General features: G+C 67.7%; 2 protein-coding genes and 1 long non-coding RNA gene across 5 annotated transcripts; 1 reads left to right on the top strand and 2 right to left on the bottom strand.

Moving 5' to 3' along the window:
- Window positions 1–4,395: 4,395 nt before the first annotated feature.
- Window positions 4,396–8,047, bottom strand: CABP5 (calcium binding protein 5). Its single transcript, XM_048853095.2, has 6 exons — window positions 7,752–8,047; window positions 7,451–7,481; window positions 6,705–6,848; window positions 6,407–6,516; window positions 5,161–5,308; window positions 4,396–4,778 (listed from the first exon to the last, which is right to left on the bottom strand). The coding sequence occupies exons 1-6, from the start codon at window positions 7,812–7,814 to the stop codon at window positions 4,753–4,755; spliced, it is 522 nt and encodes a 173-aa protein (XP_048709052.1). The 5' UTR covers window positions 7,815–8,047; the 3' UTR covers window positions 4,396–4,752.
- Window positions 8,048–10,106: 2,059 nt separating this feature from the next.
- LOC125637966 (ADP-ribosylhydrolase ARH1-like) lies at window positions 10,107–19,222 on the bottom strand. Of its 2 annotated transcripts, none has more exons than XM_075129105.1 (8): window positions 19,104–19,222; window positions 16,714–16,937; window positions 15,569–15,667; window positions 15,147–15,252; window positions 14,835–14,914; window positions 14,293–14,476; window positions 13,699–13,913; window positions 10,107–11,775 (listed from the first exon to the last, which is right to left on the bottom strand). In XM_075129105.1, the coding sequence occupies exons 2-8, from the start codon at window positions 16,904–16,906 to the stop codon at window positions 11,612–11,614; spliced, it is 1,041 nt and encodes a 346-aa protein (XP_074985206.1). In that variant the 5' UTR covers window positions 16,907–16,937; window positions 19,104–19,222; the 3' UTR covers window positions 10,107–11,611. The 2 variants fall into 2 exon arrangements, with proteins under 2 accessions (XP_074985206.1, XP_048709031.1); XM_048853074.2 differs by lacking the exon at window positions 19,104–19,222 and adding an exon at window positions 17,152–17,404.
- On the top strand, window positions 11,707–19,264 carry LOC142072434 (uncharacterized). Of its 2 annotated transcripts, none has more exons than XR_012668783.1 (3): window positions 11,707–11,795; window positions 18,532–18,760; window positions 19,148–19,264. It is a non-coding gene; the product is annotated as an uncharacterized LOC142072434 (long non-coding RNA). The 2 variants fall into 2 exon arrangements; XR_012668782.1 differs by lacking the exon at window positions 11,707–11,795 and adding an exon at window positions 15,650–16,093.
- Window positions 19,265–20,964: the final 1,700 nt, after the last annotated feature.

Genomic DNA, 20,964 nt, shown 5'->3' with positions numbered 1-20,964 from the left:
CGGGGGGGGGGGGGGGTCAGACGGATGCAGCCCTTCCCCAGACCCCGTCTGTCACCGGCCTTCCCCCGCCCGCCCCACCTTTCTACTCCCGCCCACCCCAGGCACCACCCACACCCTCCAGGAGCCAGCCCCACCTTTCCACTCCCGCCCTCCCCAGGCACCACCCACACCCTCCAGGAGCCAGCCCCACCTTTCCACTCCCCAGGCACCACCCACACCTTCCAGGAGCCAGCCCCCACCTGCCCCACCTTTCCACTCCCGCCCTCCCCAGGCACCACCCACACCCTCCGGGAGCCAGCCCCCGCCTGCCCCACCTTTCCACTCCTGCCCACCCCAGGCACCACCCACACCCTCCGGGAGCCAGCCCCACCTTTCCACTCCTGCCCACCCCAGGCACCACCCACACCCTCCGGGAGCCAGCCCCACCTTTCCACTCCCGCCCACCCCAGGCACCACCCACACCCTCCGGGAGCCCCGGCCTGCCACGCACCTGCCCGTTGCGCTCTGTGCCGTGCCGGACGGCAGCCAGCAGGGCGGAGGAGGGGTGGGGGTTCCTGGAGAAGCTGTGCCGGGGCAGCCCCACCGCCTGGGCCTCGATGACCTGGGAGAGCCGCCCCCCCCGCCAGTGCAGCTGGGTCAGCCCCACCACCTGGCCCTTCTGGGGAGAGACGCGGGGTCAGCCAGGCAGAGGGGCCACGGGGATCCTGGGGGCGGCAGGCGAGGGGAGGCCCTTACCTGGTCAAGGCCCAGGGTGGACAGCGCCAGCCAGAGCCCGCTGGCGTCCCGCCGGTAGCCCACCACCTCCGTGTGCCGCAGCTGCTCATGGCGCCGGAACTGGTGCCGCGGCTTCGGGCCTGCCGGCCCAGGGGGGTAGAGGCTCCAGTTAGGAGCTGAGAGAGCCCTCCGCCCACCCCTACAGCCCTTCCCCCGCCCGACCCCCCCACACCGACCGGCCCCCCTTCCCACTGCACCCCCCGTGCCAACCAGCCCACACCAACCAGCTCCCCCTTCCCACGGCACCCCCCGTCCAACCCCCCCCACGCCGACCAGCTCCCCCTTCCCATGGCACCCCCCATCCAACCCCCCCCACGCCGACCAGCTCCCCCCTTCCCGTGGTAAGCCCGTGCCAACCAGCCCCCCCTTCCCACAGCACCCCCTGTGCCAACCCCCCGCGCCCACCAGCCCCCCCTTCCCATGGCACCCCCTGCCTGCCCCCCCAACCATGCCAACCAGCCCCCCCCCACAAGACCCCCAGGCTAGCCCCCCCATTGACCAGCCCACCCTCCTCCCAGGGCGCCCGGCAGCTCCCCAGCGGGGGGTGCCCGGCAGTGTGCTCACGGCTGAGGGCCCAGTGGAACACCTCCTCCTCCGTCACCAGCGCCAGCGTCTCGGGCTCCAGCCATGCCCAGAACTCCAGGGGGTGGGCAAACGTCCACTGCCAGCGCAGGCAGCGCTGTGCCACGTCGAACACCTGTGCCACACAGCCCGCTGGGGGCCCAGGCGGGTCAGAGCCCCGGGGCCGAGACGGGGCAGAGCCCCGGGGCCGAGCCCCACGCGGGTCAATTGAGCCGGGGGGAGGTGAGGTGAGGACCCCCATTGTTGTGCAGTGAGGACATGGGGCTGAGGGTCAGGCCAGGACCTCCATGGGGAGCGGATGCCATTACCAGTCAGCCCGGAACACCCCTCCCTCCCTCTTCCCTGGCCTGGGGGTCTGGCCCCACTGCCCCCTCGAGACCTCCTGTACCTCGTAGGGCCAGCAGGGGCTGGCTGGGGTGGGCCAGGGCGCCCTGGGCCTGGTGCAGGGGCCAGCTGCGGGTGGCTGGGCCGTGGGGCTCACGCAGGTCGAGCAGGGTGACCCGGGCCCCGGTGGGGTCTTGCGGGGGGCTATGCCGGACGCAGAGACGCCAGGGTGCGGAGAGAGTGACGCGAGGGTAGGTGATCTGCTCCGCGGGGATGCCGTGGTGCTGCAGCTGGGGGGAAGAGAGGGGTTAGAGGGGCACCAGCACCTAGGGTCACCCCCATAGAGGTCACCCACCCACAGTCCAGAGCCTTTCTGCCCCAGACACAGCTGTGCATCCTCAGGGGTCCCCCAGCCCAGGGGTCACCCCTTCTCCAGACACTCTTCCCTCAGGGATCACCACTTCCTTCCCCAGCACAGGTCACCCCCCAAAGCCCTCCCCTTACCTGGGTCAGCACCTCCACCCGCACAGGGGACTCGCCCATGGCTGAGGGGGCAGGTCAGCCCAGGGCCAGGGAGAGGAGGGACCCGCCTGGCTGGGGCAGCAGTGCAGAGAGCTCACCCAGGGGGGCCCTAGGCACCCAGCAGAGCAGAGCAAGATACCCTGCACCCCAGGGAAACCCCCTCCCCTGCTTCCTAGCTCCCTGCTTGGCCTCCACAGGGGACTGATATAGCCCCTCCCCCGGCACTGCCCAGCCACACCCTGCTGCAATCAGCGCTAACGAGCGGGTGGAGCCCACCCTCTGACAACATCACAGAGAGCCGCTTGGGACCCAGGAGTCCCGGCTCCCAGGCCCTCTGCTCTAGCCCACCAGGCCCCGGCCCAGGAAAGAACCCAGGAGTCCTGGGTCACAGACCTGCACGGGAGTTCCCAGCACTTCCCCCCACTTCTCTCCAGGACTCACAGTGGGAGACACACGGTGTATGGGGGGCCCCCACTGTCCTACGTGCTACCTGCTTCTGCAGGGTCCCAGCCTCCGTGCTCTGCGTTGGGGAGCAGGGCCAGCGGGTGTGAGAGCACCGGGGATCGGGGCCTGAATCTGAGGCCCGGGCCCTGGTGTGAACTGACCCTTCAGCCCAAGGGCCTTAACTCCGCCACAGGGCACTGGATCCCACTGCTCACGTCACTGGGGATGGAGCAAGATCGGGGGCCCCCTCGGGCCGGGCGCGGCGCGGACCCCCGGGGAGCGAGATCGGGGGCCCCCTCGGGCCGGGCGCGGCGCGGACCCCCGGGGAGCGAGATCGGGGGCCCCCTCGGGCCGGGCGCGGGGCGGACCCCCGGGGAGCGAGATCGGGGGCCCCGTCGGGCCGGGCGCGGCGCGGACCCCCGGGGAGCGAGACCGGGGGCCCCCTCGGACCGGGCGCGGCGCGGACCCCCGGGGAGCGAGACCGGGGGCCCCCTCGGGCACGGCGCAGACCCCCGGGGAGCGAGACCGGGGGCCCCCTCGGGCCGGGTGCGGCGCGGACCCCCGGGGAGCGAGATTGGGCTGGCAGGGGGCTGCGGGTACGTCCATCTTCCTGCAGTGCCACAGATACACAGACCCTCCCACCGCCCCGATCTCAGCCTTCCAGCCCCCTCAGCCCCAGGCCACCCAGGTGCGGGGAGCAATCCCAGGGCGTCGGGGGGATTATCCAGCTCGGCTGCTCGTTTCATTTAACGATATTTCCGGATTAAAAGCTCCCAGGGTTGGAGCTGAAGCTGCAATTTAATCTCACCCTCTAATGACAGACAGCTTCGCCTGGGGAGGACAGGGGGACGGGACCCCCATGCCGGTGCCCCTCCATCCCGACCCGCAGCCCCTGCTAGCCCAGTCTTGCCCCCCAGCCCTGCCGGTGCCCCTCCCTCCCGACCCGCAGCCCCTGCCAGCCCAGCCCTGCCCCCCAGCCCTGCCGGTGCCCCTCCCTCCCGACCCGCAGCCCCTGCTAGCCCAGTCTTGCCCCCCAGCCCTGCCGGTGCCCCTCCCTCCCGACCCGCAGCCCCTGCCAGCCCAGCCCTGCCCCCCAGCCCTGCCGGTGCCCCTCCCTCCCGACCCGCAGCCCCTGCCAGCCCAGCCCAGCCCTGCCCCCCAGCCCTGCCGGTGCCCCTCACTCCCGACCTGCAGCCCCCTGCCAGCCCAGCCCTACCCCCACCCAGCTCTGCTGGTGCCCCTCACTCCCGACCCGCAGCCCCCTGCCAGCCCAGCCCTGCCCCCCAGCCCTGCCGGTGCCCCTCCCTCCCGACCCGCAGCCCCCTGCCAGCCCAGCCCTGCCCCCCAGCCCTGCCGGTGCCCCTCCCTCCCGACCCCCAGCTCCTGCTAGCCCAGCCCTGCCCCCCCAGCTCTGCCGGTGCCCCTCCCTCCCGACCCGCAGCCCCCTGCCAGCCCAGCCCTGCCCCCCAGCCCTGCCGGTGCCCCTCCCTCCCGACCCCCAGCTCCTGCCAGCCCAGCCCTGCCCCCCAGCCCTGCCGGTGCCCCTCTCTCCTGACCCGCAGCCCCTGCCAGCCCAGCCCTGCCCCCCCAGCTACCCACGCTAAGCCGGTTATTCCCATCCATATGTTGTCCCCACGGGCTGTGATTATCGTCTCTAAGCCCTTCGCCCTGCGCTCTGGCTGGCCCCCCCGGGTCCCGCTGCCGGGTTGTAAGCGTGATCCCCTGGCCAAGAAAGCCTCCCTCGGGTGCCTGGGTTCAACGCACGGCTTTTATTGTACACAAGGGCTGCGTGTCTGTGATGGAAGGGCCTGGGGAGGAGAGCTGGGGGGATGGTGGGATCCAGAGAGCCGTGGGGCAGAGGAGAGGGACAGGAAGGGAAGGGCCATGGGGAGTGCAGGGGGAGGTGTGCAAGCGATGGGGGGGGCTGGAGGTCTGGGGGGACATGGTGTGGGGGAAGGCATGGGAGGGTCGGGGGATAGTTGGTAGGGACGGTGGGGGGGACTGGAGGCAGTGATTTGGGGGTCACTCTTAGTGGTGTCTCGACAGCCAGTTGGGGCTCGACCCCCCCCCAAGGTCAGTCTCTGATCTCGGGGCGGCTCAGTCCCCTCAGCGTGACATCATCTTCACGAACTCTGCAGGGGAAAGACCCCATTAGTACTGATGCCTGGGGTGGGGGATCCCAGCCCCACGGAGCCGCCCCCCAGGGGATCCCAGCCCCCAGGAAGACCTGCGCCACTCACGCCAAGTCACACACAGTTTACCCACAGTCCCCTCTTAGAGCTGGCAGGCCATGACCCTCCAACGCCAGCCCACATCCCTGCCAGGGCCATGGGGCCTGACCCGCGCCGGCCACGTGGGCTCTGGCCGGGCAGCACATTACCCACAGTCCCTTGCCAGGCGCCCCAGCCCACAGGGTGTAGGATACGGCCCTGTCCCTTCAGCCCCCATGGGGGACGGCTCAGGTCCCAGCCAGGGGGGCAGATTACCCACAATCCCCCTGGGCGCCCCACACACCCTCGAAGTCGACGGTCCCGTCCCCGTTGATGTCGGCCTCCTTGACCACGTCGCTGATCTCGCGCAGGGTGAGCTGCTCGCCCATGAGACGCTGCATGGCCAGCTGCAGCTCGTCCAGCGTGATCTCCCCGTCCCCGTTGGTGTCAAACTGCGGGGGGCGGGGGGGAGCAGCCGTCAGGACTCCTGGGTCCTATCCCTGGCTCAGGTGGGTGGGGGGCTGGTGGGTTAGAGCGGGGTGGGGGCTGGAAGTCAGGATGCCTGGGTTCTATACCAGCTCTGGGAGGAGGGTTAGAGCTGGGGGCTGGGAGCCCAGACGCCTGGGTTCTCGCTTGGCCCTGGGAGGGGAGTTAGAGCCAGGGGCTGGGAGCCCGGACGCCTGGGTTCTCTCCTGGCCCTGGGAGGGTGTGATGAAGTGGGACTGTTCTTAATGTTTCCTCTGAATAGTGTGGGGGTGCCTCAGTTTCCCCTAGGCAGTTCTTAAGTCTCTAGGGGGTGGGGTAAGGGTGTATGATCGTTGCAGAGCCCTAGAGGGCAGGTGTGTGCAGGGGTCTGGACACAGAGAATGGCCGACACCCTGTTTCCTGGCCACTGATGGCCTGGGCCCTTCCCCCCTGCAAGGTGAGAGCTGAAGGGTTGGAGAACAAAGGAATCCGGTGACCTCCTGGCCCGGGAAAGGGACAAAGCCCAGAGGAGGTGGGGCTGGAGGGAGTTTCAGTTTGGGGCTGGCTGGGGACAAGGAGTGAAGGGCAGACGTGGTTGTCTGGCTCACTGCCCCCCAGAATGGACCCAGCTGAGGGGTCCGGTCTCTGCACCTACAAGCTCTGTGTTAGACCATGTTCCTGTCATCTAATAAACCTTCTGTTTTACTGGCTGGCTGAGAGTCACGTCTGACTGCGGAGTTGGGGGGCAGGACCCTCTGCCCCCCCAGGACCCCGCCTGGGCGGACTCGCTGTGGGAAGCGCACGGAGGGGCAGAGGAGGCTGAATGCTCTGAGGTCAGACCCAGGAAGGTGGAAACCGGGTGAGCTGTGTGTCCTGCAGACAGGCTGCTCCCAGAAAGGAGACTTTCCCAGAGTCCTGACCGGCTCCGGAGGGAGCAGGTCCAGAGCATCGCCCAGGGACTCCATGACAGAGGGGGGTTAGAGCCAGGGGCTGGGAGCCCGGACGCCTGGGTTCTCTCCTGGCCCTGGGAGGGGGCTTAGAGCTGGGGGCTGGGAGCCCGGGCACCTGGGTTCTCTCTCCCTCACCTCCTTGAAGGCGTCCCTCATCTCCTGCAGCCCAATCATCCCAGCAGTCTCGGCCAGCAGCTTGGGTGTCATCAGCTCCACAAAGTCTTCGAAATCCACCCGGCCCCCCACTGCAACAGGAGGCTGGTGTCAGACGGGGGTCCCCTGCTCGGAGCCCTGCCCCCTCCCAGGCACCCCCCTGCTCGGAGCCCCGCCCCCATCCCCTAGGCACCCCCCTGCTCGGAGCCCCGCCCCCATCCCCTAGGCACCCCCCTGCTCGGAGCCCCGCCCCCATCCCCTAGGCAGCCCCCTGGCTCACGGTTCATGTTGATCTGCTGGGAGAGCTCGATGAGCTCCATCTCGGTGGGCATGTAGCCCATGGAGCGCATCAGGGTGCCCAGGTCCTTGCAGCCGATCAGCCCGTCCTTGTCCTTGTCGAACTCCGCGAAGGCCTCGCGCAGCTCTGCCGAGGGAACCCGCCGGGCTGAGCCCCCCCGCCGGGCTGAGCCCCCTACATGGGGGGGACCCTGCCATCCTGAGCCCCCCCTGCTGTGCTGAGCCCCCTCCGTGGGGGGGAACCCGCCACCCTGAGCCCCCGGGGGGGAACCCGCCAGGCTGAGCCCCCCCGCTGGGCTGAGCCCCCTCCATGGGGGGGAACCCGCCACCCTGAGCACTGTGCTGAGCCCCCTCTGTGGGGGGGAACCCACTGTCCTGAGCCCCCTCCATTGGGGGGAACCTGCAGTGCTGAGTCCCCCCTGCCATGCTGAGCCTGCTCCGTGGGGGGGAACCCGCCGCCCTGAGCCCCTGGGGGGGAGAACCCAGGAGTGCTGCCCACTCCCCACCGCAGCCCAGGACCCAGGAGACCTGGGATTCCTGCAGCACCTGTGTTCCTCTGGGGTTGGGGCTAGTACGGGGGGCTCCTGCGTCCCGGCACCTGTGTACCGACCTACTAGACCCCTCTCCCCTTTGCGCTGCAATGAGAACCCAGGCGTTCGGGCTCACAGCCCCACCCCTCCTTCCCTGCTTTAATCACTAGATCCCACTCCCCTCCCATGGGCGTCTTACCTTCAATTTCGTCTGCTCCCAGCTCCCGGTGCTGGAATAAAGAGACACACTCAGGGACCCAGCCCGGTCCTGCTGGGGAGAGAACTCAGGTGTCCGGACTCTCGGCCTCCTCCCCCAGATCTAACCCACCAGCCCCCCATTCCCCTCGCAGAGCCGGGGAGAGAACCCAGGTGTCCTGGCTCCCAGCACCCACCCAGCTCTAACCCACCAGCCCCCACTCCCCTCCCAGAGCTGGGGAGAGAACCCAGGCGTCCTGGCTCCCAGCCCCCCTGCTCCCCTCACAGAGAACCAGGTGTCTGACCCCATGCTTCTCGGCGATGCCCTTGCGCAGGAAGATGCAGGCGGGCCCCAGGGCGTTCTGCATGGTGCCGGCTGCCGCCCCGGAGCCGGAGCCGTGGCTAGAGGAGGGGGCGGCTGTGCCAGGCTGGGGTGGGGGTTTATGGTTGCTCCCACGTCAGGGGATTATCCTCACCCCCACGACCTATCACCATCCCAACCAGGACAGCTGCTGAATAAATCCGCCCTGCCAACATCTGCTAGCTGGCACAAGGGCTGGGAGCCCGGGCTCCTGGGTTCACTCCTGGCTCTGGGAGGGGAGTGGGGTCTGGTGGTTAGAGCAGGGAGGGCTGAGAGCCAGGACTCCTGGGTTCGCTCCCAGCCCTCAAGGACTTGGTGGGGTGGAGAGGAGTGGCGTTAGGAGTGTAATATAATATCACACTGAAAGGTGACAGGGCCAGAAAAAGTTAATTAACTCCCAGACTGACCTGACCCCTGGCCGAACTTTAGAGACTGGTTAGGAAGAGATGGCAATGGAGAGAGCTGTGAAATGCAGCCGGCCTTGTGAGAGAGAGAAGGGGGCTGTGTGCTCAGGCCTTGTGGTGTCAGCAAACGAGTCTTGTCTATTACCACGGCTTTGATTCATTGAGGAGGACGCTGGAGTGACCCGATGTGAGGCAGCAGGAAGGGGGGAGTGTTGACCTGGGACTGTGCCCTGGGGAGGGGAGACCTGAGAGCCTGTCCCCTGAGCCGGGAGGGGGAGGTAACACCTCTGCCCGGGAATGTGAACAGAGGCTGCAGGAGGGGGCCTGCTGGGGGGGTTTAGTTTCAGTTTGGGGCTGGGTGGAGGTGTCACGGAGTCCCTGGGCGATGCTCTGGAACTGCTCCCCATGAAGCCAGTCAGGACTCTGGGGTAGTCGCCTTTCTGTGAGCAGCCTGTCTTCAGGACACGCAGCTCACACAGCTTCCACCTTCCTGGGTCTGACCTCGGAGCATTCAGCATCCTCTGCCCCTCCGTGCGCTTCCCCCAGCGAGTCCGCTCAGGCGGGGCTCCTGGGGAAGCCAGAGGGTCCTGCACCCCAACTCCGCAGTCAGACGTGACTCTCAGCCAGCCAGTAAAACAGAAGGTTTATTAGACGACAGGAACATGGTCTAAAACAGAGCTTGCAGGTGCAGAGAACGGGACCCCTCAGCTGGGTCCATTCTGGGGGGCAGTGAGCCAGACAACCACGTCTGCACTTCACTCCATGTCCCAGCCAGCCTCAAACTGAAACCCCCTCCAGCCCCTCCTCCTCTGGGCTTTGTTCCTTTCCCGGGCCACAAGGTCACCTGATTCCTTTGTTCTCCAACCCTTCAGCTCTCACCTTGCAGGGGGGGAAGGGCCCAGGCCATCAGTTGCCAGGAAACAGGGTGTCGGCCATTCTCTGTGTCCAGACCCCTTCACACACCTGCCCTCTAGGGCTCTGCAATGATCAGACACCCTTACTCCACCCCCTAGATACTTAAGAACTGCCTAGGGGAAACTGAGGCACCCCCACACTATTCAGAGGAAACATTAAGAACAGTCCCACTTCGTCACAGGAGGAACGCAGGGAACCCCAGGGCTGGGGTCTGAGCTCCCTGCTCCCCCAGAAGGACTTGACTGAGAGGTCCTGGGGGTACGCACAAGCTCTGTTTTGGACTGTGTTCCTGTGGTGCAATAAACCTTCTGTTTTACTGGCTGGCTGAGAGTCTCAGGGAATCCCAGGAAGAGGGGTGCAGGGCCTGGACTCCCCCACACTCCATGACACCCAGGTCATTGTCTGGTCCCTGGGAGGGTTGTGGTGGCCTGTGTCCAGACTGGTGATGGGTAAGTGGCCCTGGGCTAATTGCCAGCCTGTTTGGGAGAAGGGAAGTCAAGCCGGGTGTTTCCTCAGGCCTCGAGGCTGCTGGAAATGTCTCCGGACCCTGGGACACGATCCTTCCTCAGCGCAGGTCTGCCTTGGGGCTCAGGAGGGGAGACCCTGAGCCGTAAGGATTGAGACCCCCAGCCGCTGACTGGAGTCGCCCTGAACGTGGACATTGGGCTGTAACCTCTGGACTGTTTCCAAACGGACTGCTCCAGGCTCGTCTCTGCTGGACCTCAAGAATTGAACTCAAGCCTGTCTGGGTATCGATCTTTTCTTTTTTAATAAATGTTAGTTTAGTTAGTAAGAATTTGGGGTAAGATCTAAGTTATCATTGGACCTGGGTGTGTGGCTGATCCTTTGGGATTGGGAGGACCTTCTCTTTTATATGATGAGAGAAGATTTTCTGTAATCGTCATCACATCCGACAGGTTTCCGAGGGGCAGCTGTGTTAGTCTGTATCAGCAAAAACAACGAGGCGTCCTTGTGGCACCTTGGAGACTAACGCATTTATTTGGGCATAAGCTTTCGTGGGCTAGAACCCACTTCATCGGATGCACGGAGTGAAAATACAGGAGCAGGTATAAATACACGATGGGGGTTGCTTTACCAAGTGGGAGGTCAGTCTAATGAGATAAATCAATTAACAGCAGGATTCCATGGGAGGAAAAATCACTTTTGAAGTGGTAAGAGAGTGGCCCATTACAGCCAGTTGACAAGAAGGAGTGAGTAACAGTAGGGGGAAATTAAGTTTAGGTTTTGTAATGACCCAGCCACTCCCAATCTCTATTCAGGCCTAATCTGATGGTGTCCAGTTTGCAAATTAATTCCAGTTCTGCAGTCTCTCGTTGGAGTCTGTTTTTGAAGTTTTTTCGTTGAAGAATTGCCACTTTCAGGTCTGTTACTGAATGACCAGGGAGGTTGAAGTGTTCTCCGACTGGTTTTTGAATGTTATGATTCCTGATGTCAAATTTGTGTCCATTTAGTCTTTGGCGTAGAGACTGTCCGGGATGTCTGGATGGAGGCCTGAGGCCGGGCACGTTACAAGAACTGTGGTGTTTGGACTCCTGAGTACCCGGGGAGGTCAGACAGAGGCTGGTTTGGGCTGGCTGGGGAAATCTAGGTCCTGGAATATCCCCCAGCGTGTGGGGTCTGTCTGCCCTGGTCTGTTCGCAGCTCACCCTGATTGAGTGACCTCAGCGGGCTCGTGTGCTGATCGGAGCCGGGTTAATGGCTGATGGGGCCCAGCCGGGTGGGGCGGGGCTGAGCACAACACTGGGGGTGGCAGGCCCCCCTGGGGAGGCTGTAACAGGTTTGGGAGCAGAGCCCTTGGAGCAGAGGGGGGCCTGGGTTCCCGGTGGGCTGGCCCCCAGCAGCCGGGACCTGGGGGCAAAAGGCCTGTGGGCAGGTGGCCCCAGGGGGGTTGCGGAGCCGGGCCAGGGGGGTACAGCACAGCAGGCAGCCGACGTGGGGGACTCGGGGGGCCCTTCCCTGGCAGGCAGTGCTGGGATCAGGGATGCGCTGCAGGGAGCAGGACTCCTGGGTTCCAGTCACTCCTCCCCTGCACGCCAGCCTCGCCCAGCCTCCGGGGGTGCCTGCTCCTTGGCATGGGCCCCGGACCCCCCCGAAATGACCCCTGCCGGCACGGGAAGGCAGGAGGCAGGAGGGTGACCCAGGAGACCCTGGAGGCAGGACCCTGAGGTCCTGGAGGCAGCAGTAGGAGGTGCTAGTGGTTGGGGCCCTGTGGCTCATGGGGGGCCAGGAGGGTGCACTGGGGGGGATGGGAATTTGTTGCCCCTCCCCCACATGTCTGGGGAATGGGGGACCCCCCAAATCCAGCCCTGGCCTGCAGTGGGGTTGGCTGTTGAGTGCAGGGTGAGAGGCTGGGGTGTCAGAGGCCGGGGGGGTGGAGGGTGGGGTTAAGAAAGAACCCAGGTGTCCGGGCTGAGAGCAGTAGCCAGTGCCGGGGGAGTGGGGCGCTCGGGGGGGGTCTCCCCGCTCACGGGGCGCTCTCCCCCCAGGCCAGGGTGTGGATCCGGTCGGCGGCTGCCTCCATGCGCTGCCGGTACTCCAGGTGTCGGTGATTCCCCTCGGGGACCCCGGCCATTCCATATGCCAGCCCCCAGCAGCACCCCGCAATGACGCCTGTCGAGTCGCTGTCTCCTGCAGGGAGATGGGCACAGGTGAGACGTGGCCCCCCTGGAGTGGGGCAGGGCACCCAGGGGCCCCCCTGGGGCGGGGCAGCTCCTCGCCCGGAGCTGGGATGGGGCCCCTCTGGGGTGGGGGCGGGACACCCAGGGATCCTGCAATGGGCTGTTTGCCCCACATGAGCCCTGCGTGGGTCAATGTGGGTCAGACGGGGCCAATTAACCTGCCATGCCCCAGCTGTGGGGGAGGTCTGGGGGGGTGCAGTCCCTGGAGGGGGCAGGGAGGTTGGCCGGGAAGGAGAATGAGGTCAGGGGGTTGCCCTGGGCCCTGCCCTGGCTGGGAGAGTCTGGCTGGGGTCAAGCGGGGTGAGAGAGCCAAGGGGAGTGGAGGAGTCTCTGGGGCCACGAGCTGTGTATACTGGCATCGGGATGCAGCTGGCTCTGGGGCAGGGTGCCGGGGGCTGTGTATACTGGGGCTGAGATGCGGCTGGCTGTGGGGCAGGGCACAGTGTATGGGGGGGGCTGTGGGGCAGGGAGCTGTGTATACCGGCATCGGGGCCAGGATGCGGCTGGCTCTGGGGCGGGACGCGGGGGGCTGTGTATACCGGCATCGGGGCCAGGATGCGGCTGGCTCTGGGGCGGGACGCGGGAGGCTGTGTTTACTGGCATGGGGGCCGGAATGTGGCTGGTTTGGGGCGGGGCGTCAGGAGCTCTGTATACTGGCCTTAGGGCTGGGATGCAGCTGAGTCTGGGGTGGGGCGGTGGGAGCTGTGTACACTTGGCATCAGGGTCAGGATGCGGCTGGCTCTGGGGCGGGGTGCTGGCAATGGTGTGTGCTGGGAGGTTCACTCCACCGCTCACCTCGTGGGTCAGGGTCGCTGGGCCGGGGGGACTGGCTGGCTTGGCCCAGGCTGGAGCCCCGTGCCCGCAGGGCAGGAGCAGGCGCAGGGTGAGCTGAGTGCGGGCGGCAGGGGCAGCCGCGGTCCCTCCCCAGCCGCAGGGCACCCCCAGAGGAAGCCGTGGGGAACCAGCAGCCCCCTGGCAGGGCGCCCCCAGAGGACGGGGTGGGGGAAAGCCTGATGCTGGCGAAGCAGGACCGAGGATTGGGACTGTGCAGGCCTGGGCGGGAGCCAGTTGGGTCCCGGGGCTCGGCCGGGTTCCCCACCAGCCCCGAGGCCGGATACTGCACGTCCGCCCGGGCCAGCAGCAGGAGGGGGCGTCGGACCTGGGGGGCGTCTGTCCCCGGAGCAGCCAGAGGGAGGCGCCCTCCCCATGGCCGCAGGGGCTGGTTTTATGAAGATCAGCATGTGAATGGCTCTGGGACAGGACAGAGGGGGCTGATTATACAGGGAGCAGAGTTTGGATGCAGCTGGCTCTGGGGCATGTCGGGGCCGGGGATGCGGCTGGCTCTGGGGCGTGGCAGAGCTCTGGGGCGCGGCGCCGGGGCCGGGGATGCGGCTGGCTCTGGGGCGTGGCAGAGCTCTGGGGCGCGGCGGGGCCGGGGATGCGGCTGGCTCTGGGGTGCGGCGCCGGGGCCGGGGATGCGGCTGGCTCTGGGGCGTGGCAGAGCTCTGGGGCGCGGCGGGGCCGGGGATGCGGCTGGCTCTGGGGCGCGGCGCCGGGGCCGGGGATGCGGCTGGCTCTGGGGCGTGGCAGAGCTCTGGGGCGCGGCGGGGCCGGGGATGCGGCTGGCTCTGGGGCGCGGCGCCGGGGCCGGGGATGCGGCTGGCTCTGGGGCGTGGCAGGGCTCTGGGGCGCGGCGCCGGGGCCGGGGATGTGGCTGGCTCTGGGGCATGTCGGGGCCGGGATGCGGCTGGCTCTGGGGCGTGGCAGAGCTCTGGGGCATGTCGGGGCCGGGAATGCGGCTGGCTCTGGGGCGTGGCAGGGCTCTGGGGCGCGGGGCCAGGGATGCGGCTGGCTCTGGGGTGGCCAGACTCACCCCCGTGGAACATGGCCCGGCTGCAGAGCTCGTCCCAGCGGTCGCCAGAGCCCAGCAGCGCGTCGTAGGCGATCATGGGGGCATCGTGCCCGCTGCGCCCCGCCCAGCCCTCCAGGCTGAAGGTCTGGTAGATGCCGTCGCGCTCCGCCGGGCCGTAGCGGGGGGGGAACCGCGGGGGGCCGTGTCCTTCGGCCAGGCCCCGCTCAGCCAGGTACCTGCGGGGGCAGGGATGAGACCAGGCCGCCGACCCCACCCCCGGCCTCGCCCCCCTTTCCCGTCCCCCACCCTGCGCCTGGTACCTCGCTTGGCCCCCCCCGGGGGTCTGCGCCCCCCTTTCCCATACACCATCCTGGGCTGGGCCCCCCAGACTCGCCCGGGGGTCTGCACCCCCCCTTTCCCATACACCATCCTGGCCTGGGACCCCCCAGACTCACCCGGGGGTCTGCGCCCCCCCTTTCCCATACACCATCCCGGCCTGGGACCCCCCAGACTCGCCAGGGGGTCTGTGCCCCCCCTTTTCCCATACACCATCCTGGGCTGGGCCCCCCCAGACTTGCCCGGGGGTCTGCGCCCCCCCTCGCCCCCCACACTCACCAGGCCCATTTCTGGGGGAAGTACCCCCAGGCGCCCAGGTTGGGCTCCGTCTCGACGCCCGCGTCCCGCACGTAGCTTTGGGCCAGGGGCAGCGTCTGCAGCAGGCCGGCCCCCCACTGCGCCAGGGGGAGCCCCCGCACCGCGTAGGCCGTGAACAGGGCCGAGGCCAGCGCCCCCAGGTACCCTGCAGCGGGGCAAGGGTCCGTCAGTGCCCCGCACGGAGCCCCCGGTACTCTACCCCCCATCCCCGCGCCTGGGGCCAGAGCCGCCGCTCAGAGCAGGACCCCCCCAGTTCCCCCCAGCGGGGCACGGCATCGGGGGCTGGGACCTCCCACAGCCCTTCCATAAACCCCAATGGGAGATGGGCGGGGGGATGGCCTCCCACACTGTGCCCCACCCCCCTGCAATGGGGCACAGCATTGGGGGCTGGGAGATGGGGGGGCTGCCCCCCTGCAAGGGGGAGGGGGATGCCAGGGGTGGGAGTGTGGGACTATTTTCCCCTCCAGCCCCCTGGCACAGTGCCAGCCCCTCGTGCCCCTTACCTGTGGGGTGATGGTGTGTCATGCGCCCACTCTCCACGCTGATCCGGATCAGGGTCGGTAGCTCTGTGGGGTGCGGGTACCTGGGGGGGCAGGGGCAGTGCAGGGTCATGCCCCCCAGCCCGGTGCCCCTCCGACACTGGACCCCCCCAGCGCCCCCCTGGCATGCAGCCGCCAGACCCCCGAGACCCAGGGCCCCCATCTTCCTGGACACTCTGTCCTCTGTCCTGACCCCCCCCAGTCTCCTCCTGGTGCCCCCAGCTCCGACCCCCTTCCCTGGGGTGCTCCATGGCCCCTGGGGGCCCCGGCCCCCACCTGAGCCCGATGGCCATGGAGCGCATGGCGGCCCCGCAGCCGGTGGCGTTGGGGTTGAAGGGGATCCGGTACCCGGCCGGCTCACCCGGGCGCAGCTGGGATGTCCCTGGAGGGAGAGAGGGTGGGGGTCACACGGGCACCCCGCAGAGTCCCTGAAATAGCACCCCCCAAGCCCGGCCCAGGTATGCACAGCCCATGACCCCCCCCCACGTGTCCTGGGGACCCCCCATGCTCCCCCCCATGTCACAGGCGTGTGGGGCTGGCGGGCTGCGGGGGCTGCTGGGCTCGGGGGGGCACATGGGGCAGCTGGGCGGGGCAGTGGAGGGGGCCCCAGGAGGCAGCTGCAGGCTGGGTGTTGGTGGGCATGGGGGGGGGCCAGTGCCCAGGGGGTGCCAGGCATGGGGGGGGCATCTCTACCCTACCCAGGATGCTGGTGGGGCCGGGTTTCCTGCCCTCCATGTCTCCCATGGCTGCCACGTAGCCTCGCGCCAACTCCTGCAGCAAGGGCTCCCCTTCCAGTCCTGGGGGGCAGAGAGAGGGGTCAGTCTGGGGCCCCCCCAGCCACCACAGGGACCCCCAGCCAGTCCCCTTCCTCCCCCAACACCCCAACTTCTCTGGGTCCAGCTAACCGGCCCAACCTGATCCCTGATTTATCCCCGCCCCGGTGCCCCCCATTGCCCCCGGGTCTGCGCCCCTGGGGCGTTCGGAGGGTAACGGAAGGCCCCCCGGCCAGGTGACCGGAGCCGTGCTCGGAAGGGACGGAGGTGAAGACGAGGGAGCGAGACGGGCTGAGCGCTCGGGGCTGGGGGTGGGAGCCGACGAGTCTCGGTGATGGCGGGGCTCGGATCCCAAGAGGGATATGGACACTGAGGAGGACGCTGGAGCGACCCGGGTCATTGTCTGGGCCCTGGGAGGGTTGTGGTGGCCTGTGTCCGGACTGGTGGTGGGTAAGTGGCCCCCAGCCTGTCTGGGAGAAGGGAAGTCAGGCCGCGAGGCTGCTGGAAATGTCTCCGGACCCTGGGACACGGTCCTTCCTCAGCGCAGGTCTGCCTTGGGGCTCAGGAGGGGAGACCCTGAGCCGTAAGGATTGAGACCCCCAGCCGCTGACTGGAGTCGCCCTGAGCGTGGACGCTGGGCTGTAACCTCCGGACTGTTTCCAAACGGACTTTTGGCCGCTCCAGGCTCGTCTCTGCCCTCAAGAAGGGAACTCGAGCCTGTCTGGGGATCGACCCCGTCCCCAGCTCTCCGGCTTTTCTTTGCCAACCCTCCTCCCCCTGACAGGGGTGTCTGGATGGAGGCCGGAGGCCCGGCAGGTCAGGGGGACGGTGTCGGTGCCCGGGGGGCCGGACAGAGGCTGCTTCGGGCTGGCTGGGGGACCCTAGGTCCTGGGATGTCCCCCGGCGTGTGGAGTCTGTCTGCCCCGGTCTGTTCGCAGCTCACCCTGATTGAGTGACCTCAGCGGGCTCCCACGGGCAGCCCCGTCACCCCCCCCTTTTCTCTCCCCCCCGGATCTGTGCCCCCCCATTTCCCCCTGGATCTGTGCCCCCCAGACCTGTGTCCCCCTCACCGGTGGCCAGGGCCTCGGCGGTTGCCAGGTGCAGGATGGTGTCGTCACTGACGGGCCAGTCGGGGAGCGCGGCCTGGATGCCCCCCAGCCCCCCCAGCTGGGCCAGCTCGGCGTGGATCTGGGGGCCCGAGGGGCAGTACTCCCAGCGCTGGTTCCGGTAGCCCAACGCGTCGCCCGCCCCGCTCAGCACCATGGCCGCTCGGTACGCTGCCCGGGGAGGGGCCCTGGGGGGAGACGGGGGTCAGGACTCCGGCCCCCCAAGCATCAGCCCCCCGCCGCTCCCCCCCGCCGCTCAGCGCCCTGCTGGCTGGGTAAAGGTGTGGGGTGGGTCAGGGGTCTGGCCCCCCAACCCCACCCCCCAACTCTTCACCCCCCCCCCCCACTCAGCTCCATGGCTGGGGCTGGGGACAGCCTGGGGTGGGGGAGGGGGGCACTTACGTCCCCTCCATGGAGCCTCCAGCTGGCCGGGGGCGTCTGGCCCACCTGCGTCCGTCTGTCCCTGCCGGCCCCTGCCCGTCCCTCTGTCTGTCTGTCTGGCCGTCAGTCTCTGCGGGGCCCTGCGTCCCTCCCTGCGTCCGTCTGTCCCTGCCGGCCCCTGCCCGCCCCTCTGCAAGGGCCTGGCCGGCCGGCCGTCCCCCCGTCTGTCTGTGCCCGTCCCTGCAGGCCCCTGTCCCTGGGTCCCCCTGTGTCGCCCCCCCCAATGCTGGCTCAGCGAGTCCTGTCTCTAAACGCGGCCTTGGCGCGGAGCCAGCTCCAGCCGGCCGCCCTTAAAGGGGCCAGAGAAACCAGAGCCCGCGAGGAGGGGGCTAGATGGGGGTGTGGGGCCGGGGAGCTGGCTTGGGGGGTGGGGGGCTGGGTAGATGGGGCTGTGGGGGTGGAGCTGGGAGTGTGGGGGCAGGTGGGAGCTGGGTAGATGGGGATGTGGGGTGGGGGCAGGGGGGCTGGCTGGGGCTGTGGGGGTGGGGAGCTGGGTGCCTGGGGGTGTGTGGGGCTGGCTAGATGGGGCTGTGTGGCTAGATGGGGCTGGGTAGATGGGGCCGGCTGGGGTTGTGGGGCTGGCTAGGTGGGGCTGTGTGGGGCTGTGTGGCTAGATGGGGCTGGGGGGTGGGGGGCTGGGTAGTTCTGCCTCCCCCCAGCTCTCGCTGCCATTTCCTGCCATGCGCCCATCTCCGCATCACAGCCCACAGCTCGTCCGCTGGTCACTGCCTCCCGCCCGTTTCCTGCCCCCGGGGGCCCCTGGGCTCAGAGCCGTGCGCGGGCCCCACTGGGTCAGCCGGGCAGGGGGCAGCGGGAGCCGGCCCCACGGGGGGAGCTGTCGGGCCAGGCTGGCTGCAGACTCAGGCAGGCGTCGCCGCTCCCCCGGCCGGGCGTCGCCAGGGCCGGGGCAGACCCTCCCCAGGGGCTGCGTGTGGGGCGGGCGCTCGGTTGCGATGCGCCTGGTGCTGTGGGTCGCCCTCCTGCGGCTGGCGGCCAGCTCCCGGCAGCGTGGTAAGGGCAGGGGGCGAGGCCTCCGTGTCAGACGCATGGAGCTGGCAAGATCCAGGGGGCAGCAGCTGGTCCTTGCTCTGTGTGTGGCTGCGTGTGCAGCACCTGGCACCCGGGCCCCGACCTCGGGTGGGGCGGGGGGGCTGGGTGGCGAGGGGGCCCAATCTCAGGCGGGGCGGGGGGGCTGGGCGGCGAGGGGGCCCGATCTCGGGCGGGGCGGGGGTCTGGGTGGCGAGGGGCCCGATCTCGGGCGGGGCGGGGGGCTGGGCGGCGAGGGGCCTGACAGGTCCCCGCGCGGGCGTCTCCCAGCTCTGACTCTCCTGCCCCTCCCAGGTCACTGCCTGGGGGGCTCCGAGTCCTGGGTGCCCGGCCCGAGGGGGCGTCCCTGGAGATGAGCTGCACCGTGGACCCCCCCCCCCGCTGCCCGGGGCCCTCCACCAGCGCCCTGAGCATCCGGGCCCTGCGAGGCCACGACTCGGGCGTCTGTCGCTGCCACCTCGTCCTGCTGCTCTTGGGGCAGCCCTGCCTGCTGCTGGGGCCTGGGACCCACTCGTCGTCACAGGTACCCTGCCCCCCGGCAGTCCTGCCCTGCCCCCGTCTTCCCCTTCCCTGCCCCCCAGCAGTCCTGCCCTGCCCCTGTCTTCCCCTTCCCTGCCCCCCAGTCCTGCCCTGCCCCGCCCCCGTCTTCCCCTTCCCTGCCCCCCAGTCCTGCCCTGCTCCTGTCTTGCCTTCCCCGGCCTGCCCCCCAGTCCTGCCCTGCCTCCATTTCCCCTTCCCCCAGCTCTGCCAGTGCCCCTCACTCCCGACCCGCAGCCCCCTGCTAGCCTGGCCCTGCCCGCCCCGGGTCTGCCGGTGCCCCTCACTCCCGACCCGCAGCCCCTCAGATTTGCCCAGACAGAGCTGACCGGGAGGAGATCTCAGGATGTCTCTCTCTTTCTCTCTCTCTCAGGTCCCTCTGCTCAGAACACGACCTGGCCCGGTCTGCAGGAGAACACAACCCGATCCGAGCCCAGACGTCGAGGACTGTCCCCACATCACTGGACCATCCGGCTGCTGGCGCTGGGAGCAGGACTCGTTCTCACGGCTGCCGTTGTGCTTTGCCTGCCCAGGAGGAGGGGAAGGGAGAACCGGGAATGAAACCCGCTCGACTCGGCTCCTCTGGGAGTTTGCCTCATTTCTGCTGGGCTGAGAGGAGCCTCGTTCAGAGCTGAAATGGCACTTTCAACCCGGGATCCCTCCTGCCCTATCACCTTCTACTCCTGGGGGGATTCTGCGCCACTGTGCGCATAATTCATGGGCCGCACATAATTTCCTGCCCCCCGCAGAAAATAACTTATGCCTGCAGTTCCGCCTTTTGCCCACCAGGGGCCCCTGTGGCGCTAGAACAGAGCAGCTGCCCGGAAGAGAATTGGCTGCCTGCCCATGGGGCCAGGTCAGGAGACGGGATACGGGGGGATGGACGGTGTGGGGCACATGGAGCTGCTGGGGGCGGGTGTCACAGACTGGGGTTCCTAAGGGTTATTGGGAGAGGACAGACTGGGGCAGGGGCTGAATGGGAGTGGAGGGGCAGGGCCATGTGGGGGAAGGGAGGTGGCTGAGTTGGGGCACAGAGACGTGGGGACAGCGGGGAGGGGCTGCAGGGACACAGACAACGTGGCGTGAGCTCTGCCTAGCCTGCTGGGTGGCCCATTAAGGACGCTCAGCCACACAACTGACCCACTGAGAGAAGGCAGAGACGCCTGGGGACTCAGCCAGGTGTGCAGGGCCCTGCCTAGGGACAGAGCTCTGAGCTGTTCCCAGGCCATGGGATGGGCAGCTTGTCCTTGGGACACAGAAAGCAGAGACCACACGGCAAGAGACTATAAAAGGCAGCTGCTGCTCCTCCATCTGGACTTCAGTCCTGCCTCTGGCCTCTGGAGGGACTTTGCTACAAACTGAAGCTCTGAACGAAGGACTGAAGGACCCGTCCCAGCTGGGGATGTTCTCCAGAGACAGGATTTGAACCTGCCGTTTATTCCATCCCTGCTGCAAGCCTGAGCCGAGAACTCTGACATCACTGGGTGTCATTGATTCCATTGAACCCATTCCAGCTCTCGTCTCTATTTCTTTCCTTTTATGAATAAACCTTTAGATTTTAGATTCTGAAGGACTGGCAACAGCGTGATTGGTGGGTAGGATCTGATTTGTACATTGTGTCACGGAGTGTGGGGGAGTCCAGGCCCTGCACCCCACTTCCTGGGATTCCCTGAGACTCTCAGCCAGCCAGTAAAACGGAAGGTTTATTGGACAACAGGAACACAGTCCAAAACAGAGCTTGTGGGTGCAACCAGGACCCCTCAGTCAAGTCCTTCTGGGGGGCAGGGAGCTCAGACCCCAGCCCTGGGGTTCCCTGCGTTCCTCCACCCAGCCCCAAACTGAAACTAAACCCCCCCAGCAGGCCCCCTCCTGCAACCTGTCTTCACATTCCCCGGCAGAGGTGTTACCTCCCCCTCCCCCTCCTGGCTCAGGTGACAGGCTCTCAGGTCTCCCATCCCCAGGGCACATTCCCAGGTCAACACTCCCCGATCCCTGCTGCCTCACATCCTCACATCTCTCCCCCCTTCGAGACTGAACTGAGCGGGGTCACTGTGACCAGTGACCTGGGGAAGTTCGGGGCCCCCTCTCCGGGACAGCGCGTCCGCTATCAGGTTGGCCCTTCCCTTCACATGACCACGTCCATGTCGTAATCCTGCAGGAGCAGGCTCCATCTCAGGAGCTTGGCGTTGG

Source organism: Caretta caretta, chromosome 6 (assembly GCF_965140235.1).
Source record: "Caretta caretta isolate rCarCar2 chromosome 6, rCarCar1.hap1, whole genome shotgun sequence".
NCBI lineage: Eukaryota > Metazoa > Chordata > Testudines > Cheloniidae > Caretta > Caretta caretta.
The sequence above is the reverse complement of the archived record's forward strand: the minus strand, read 5'-3'. Positions and strand labels throughout refer to the sequence as shown.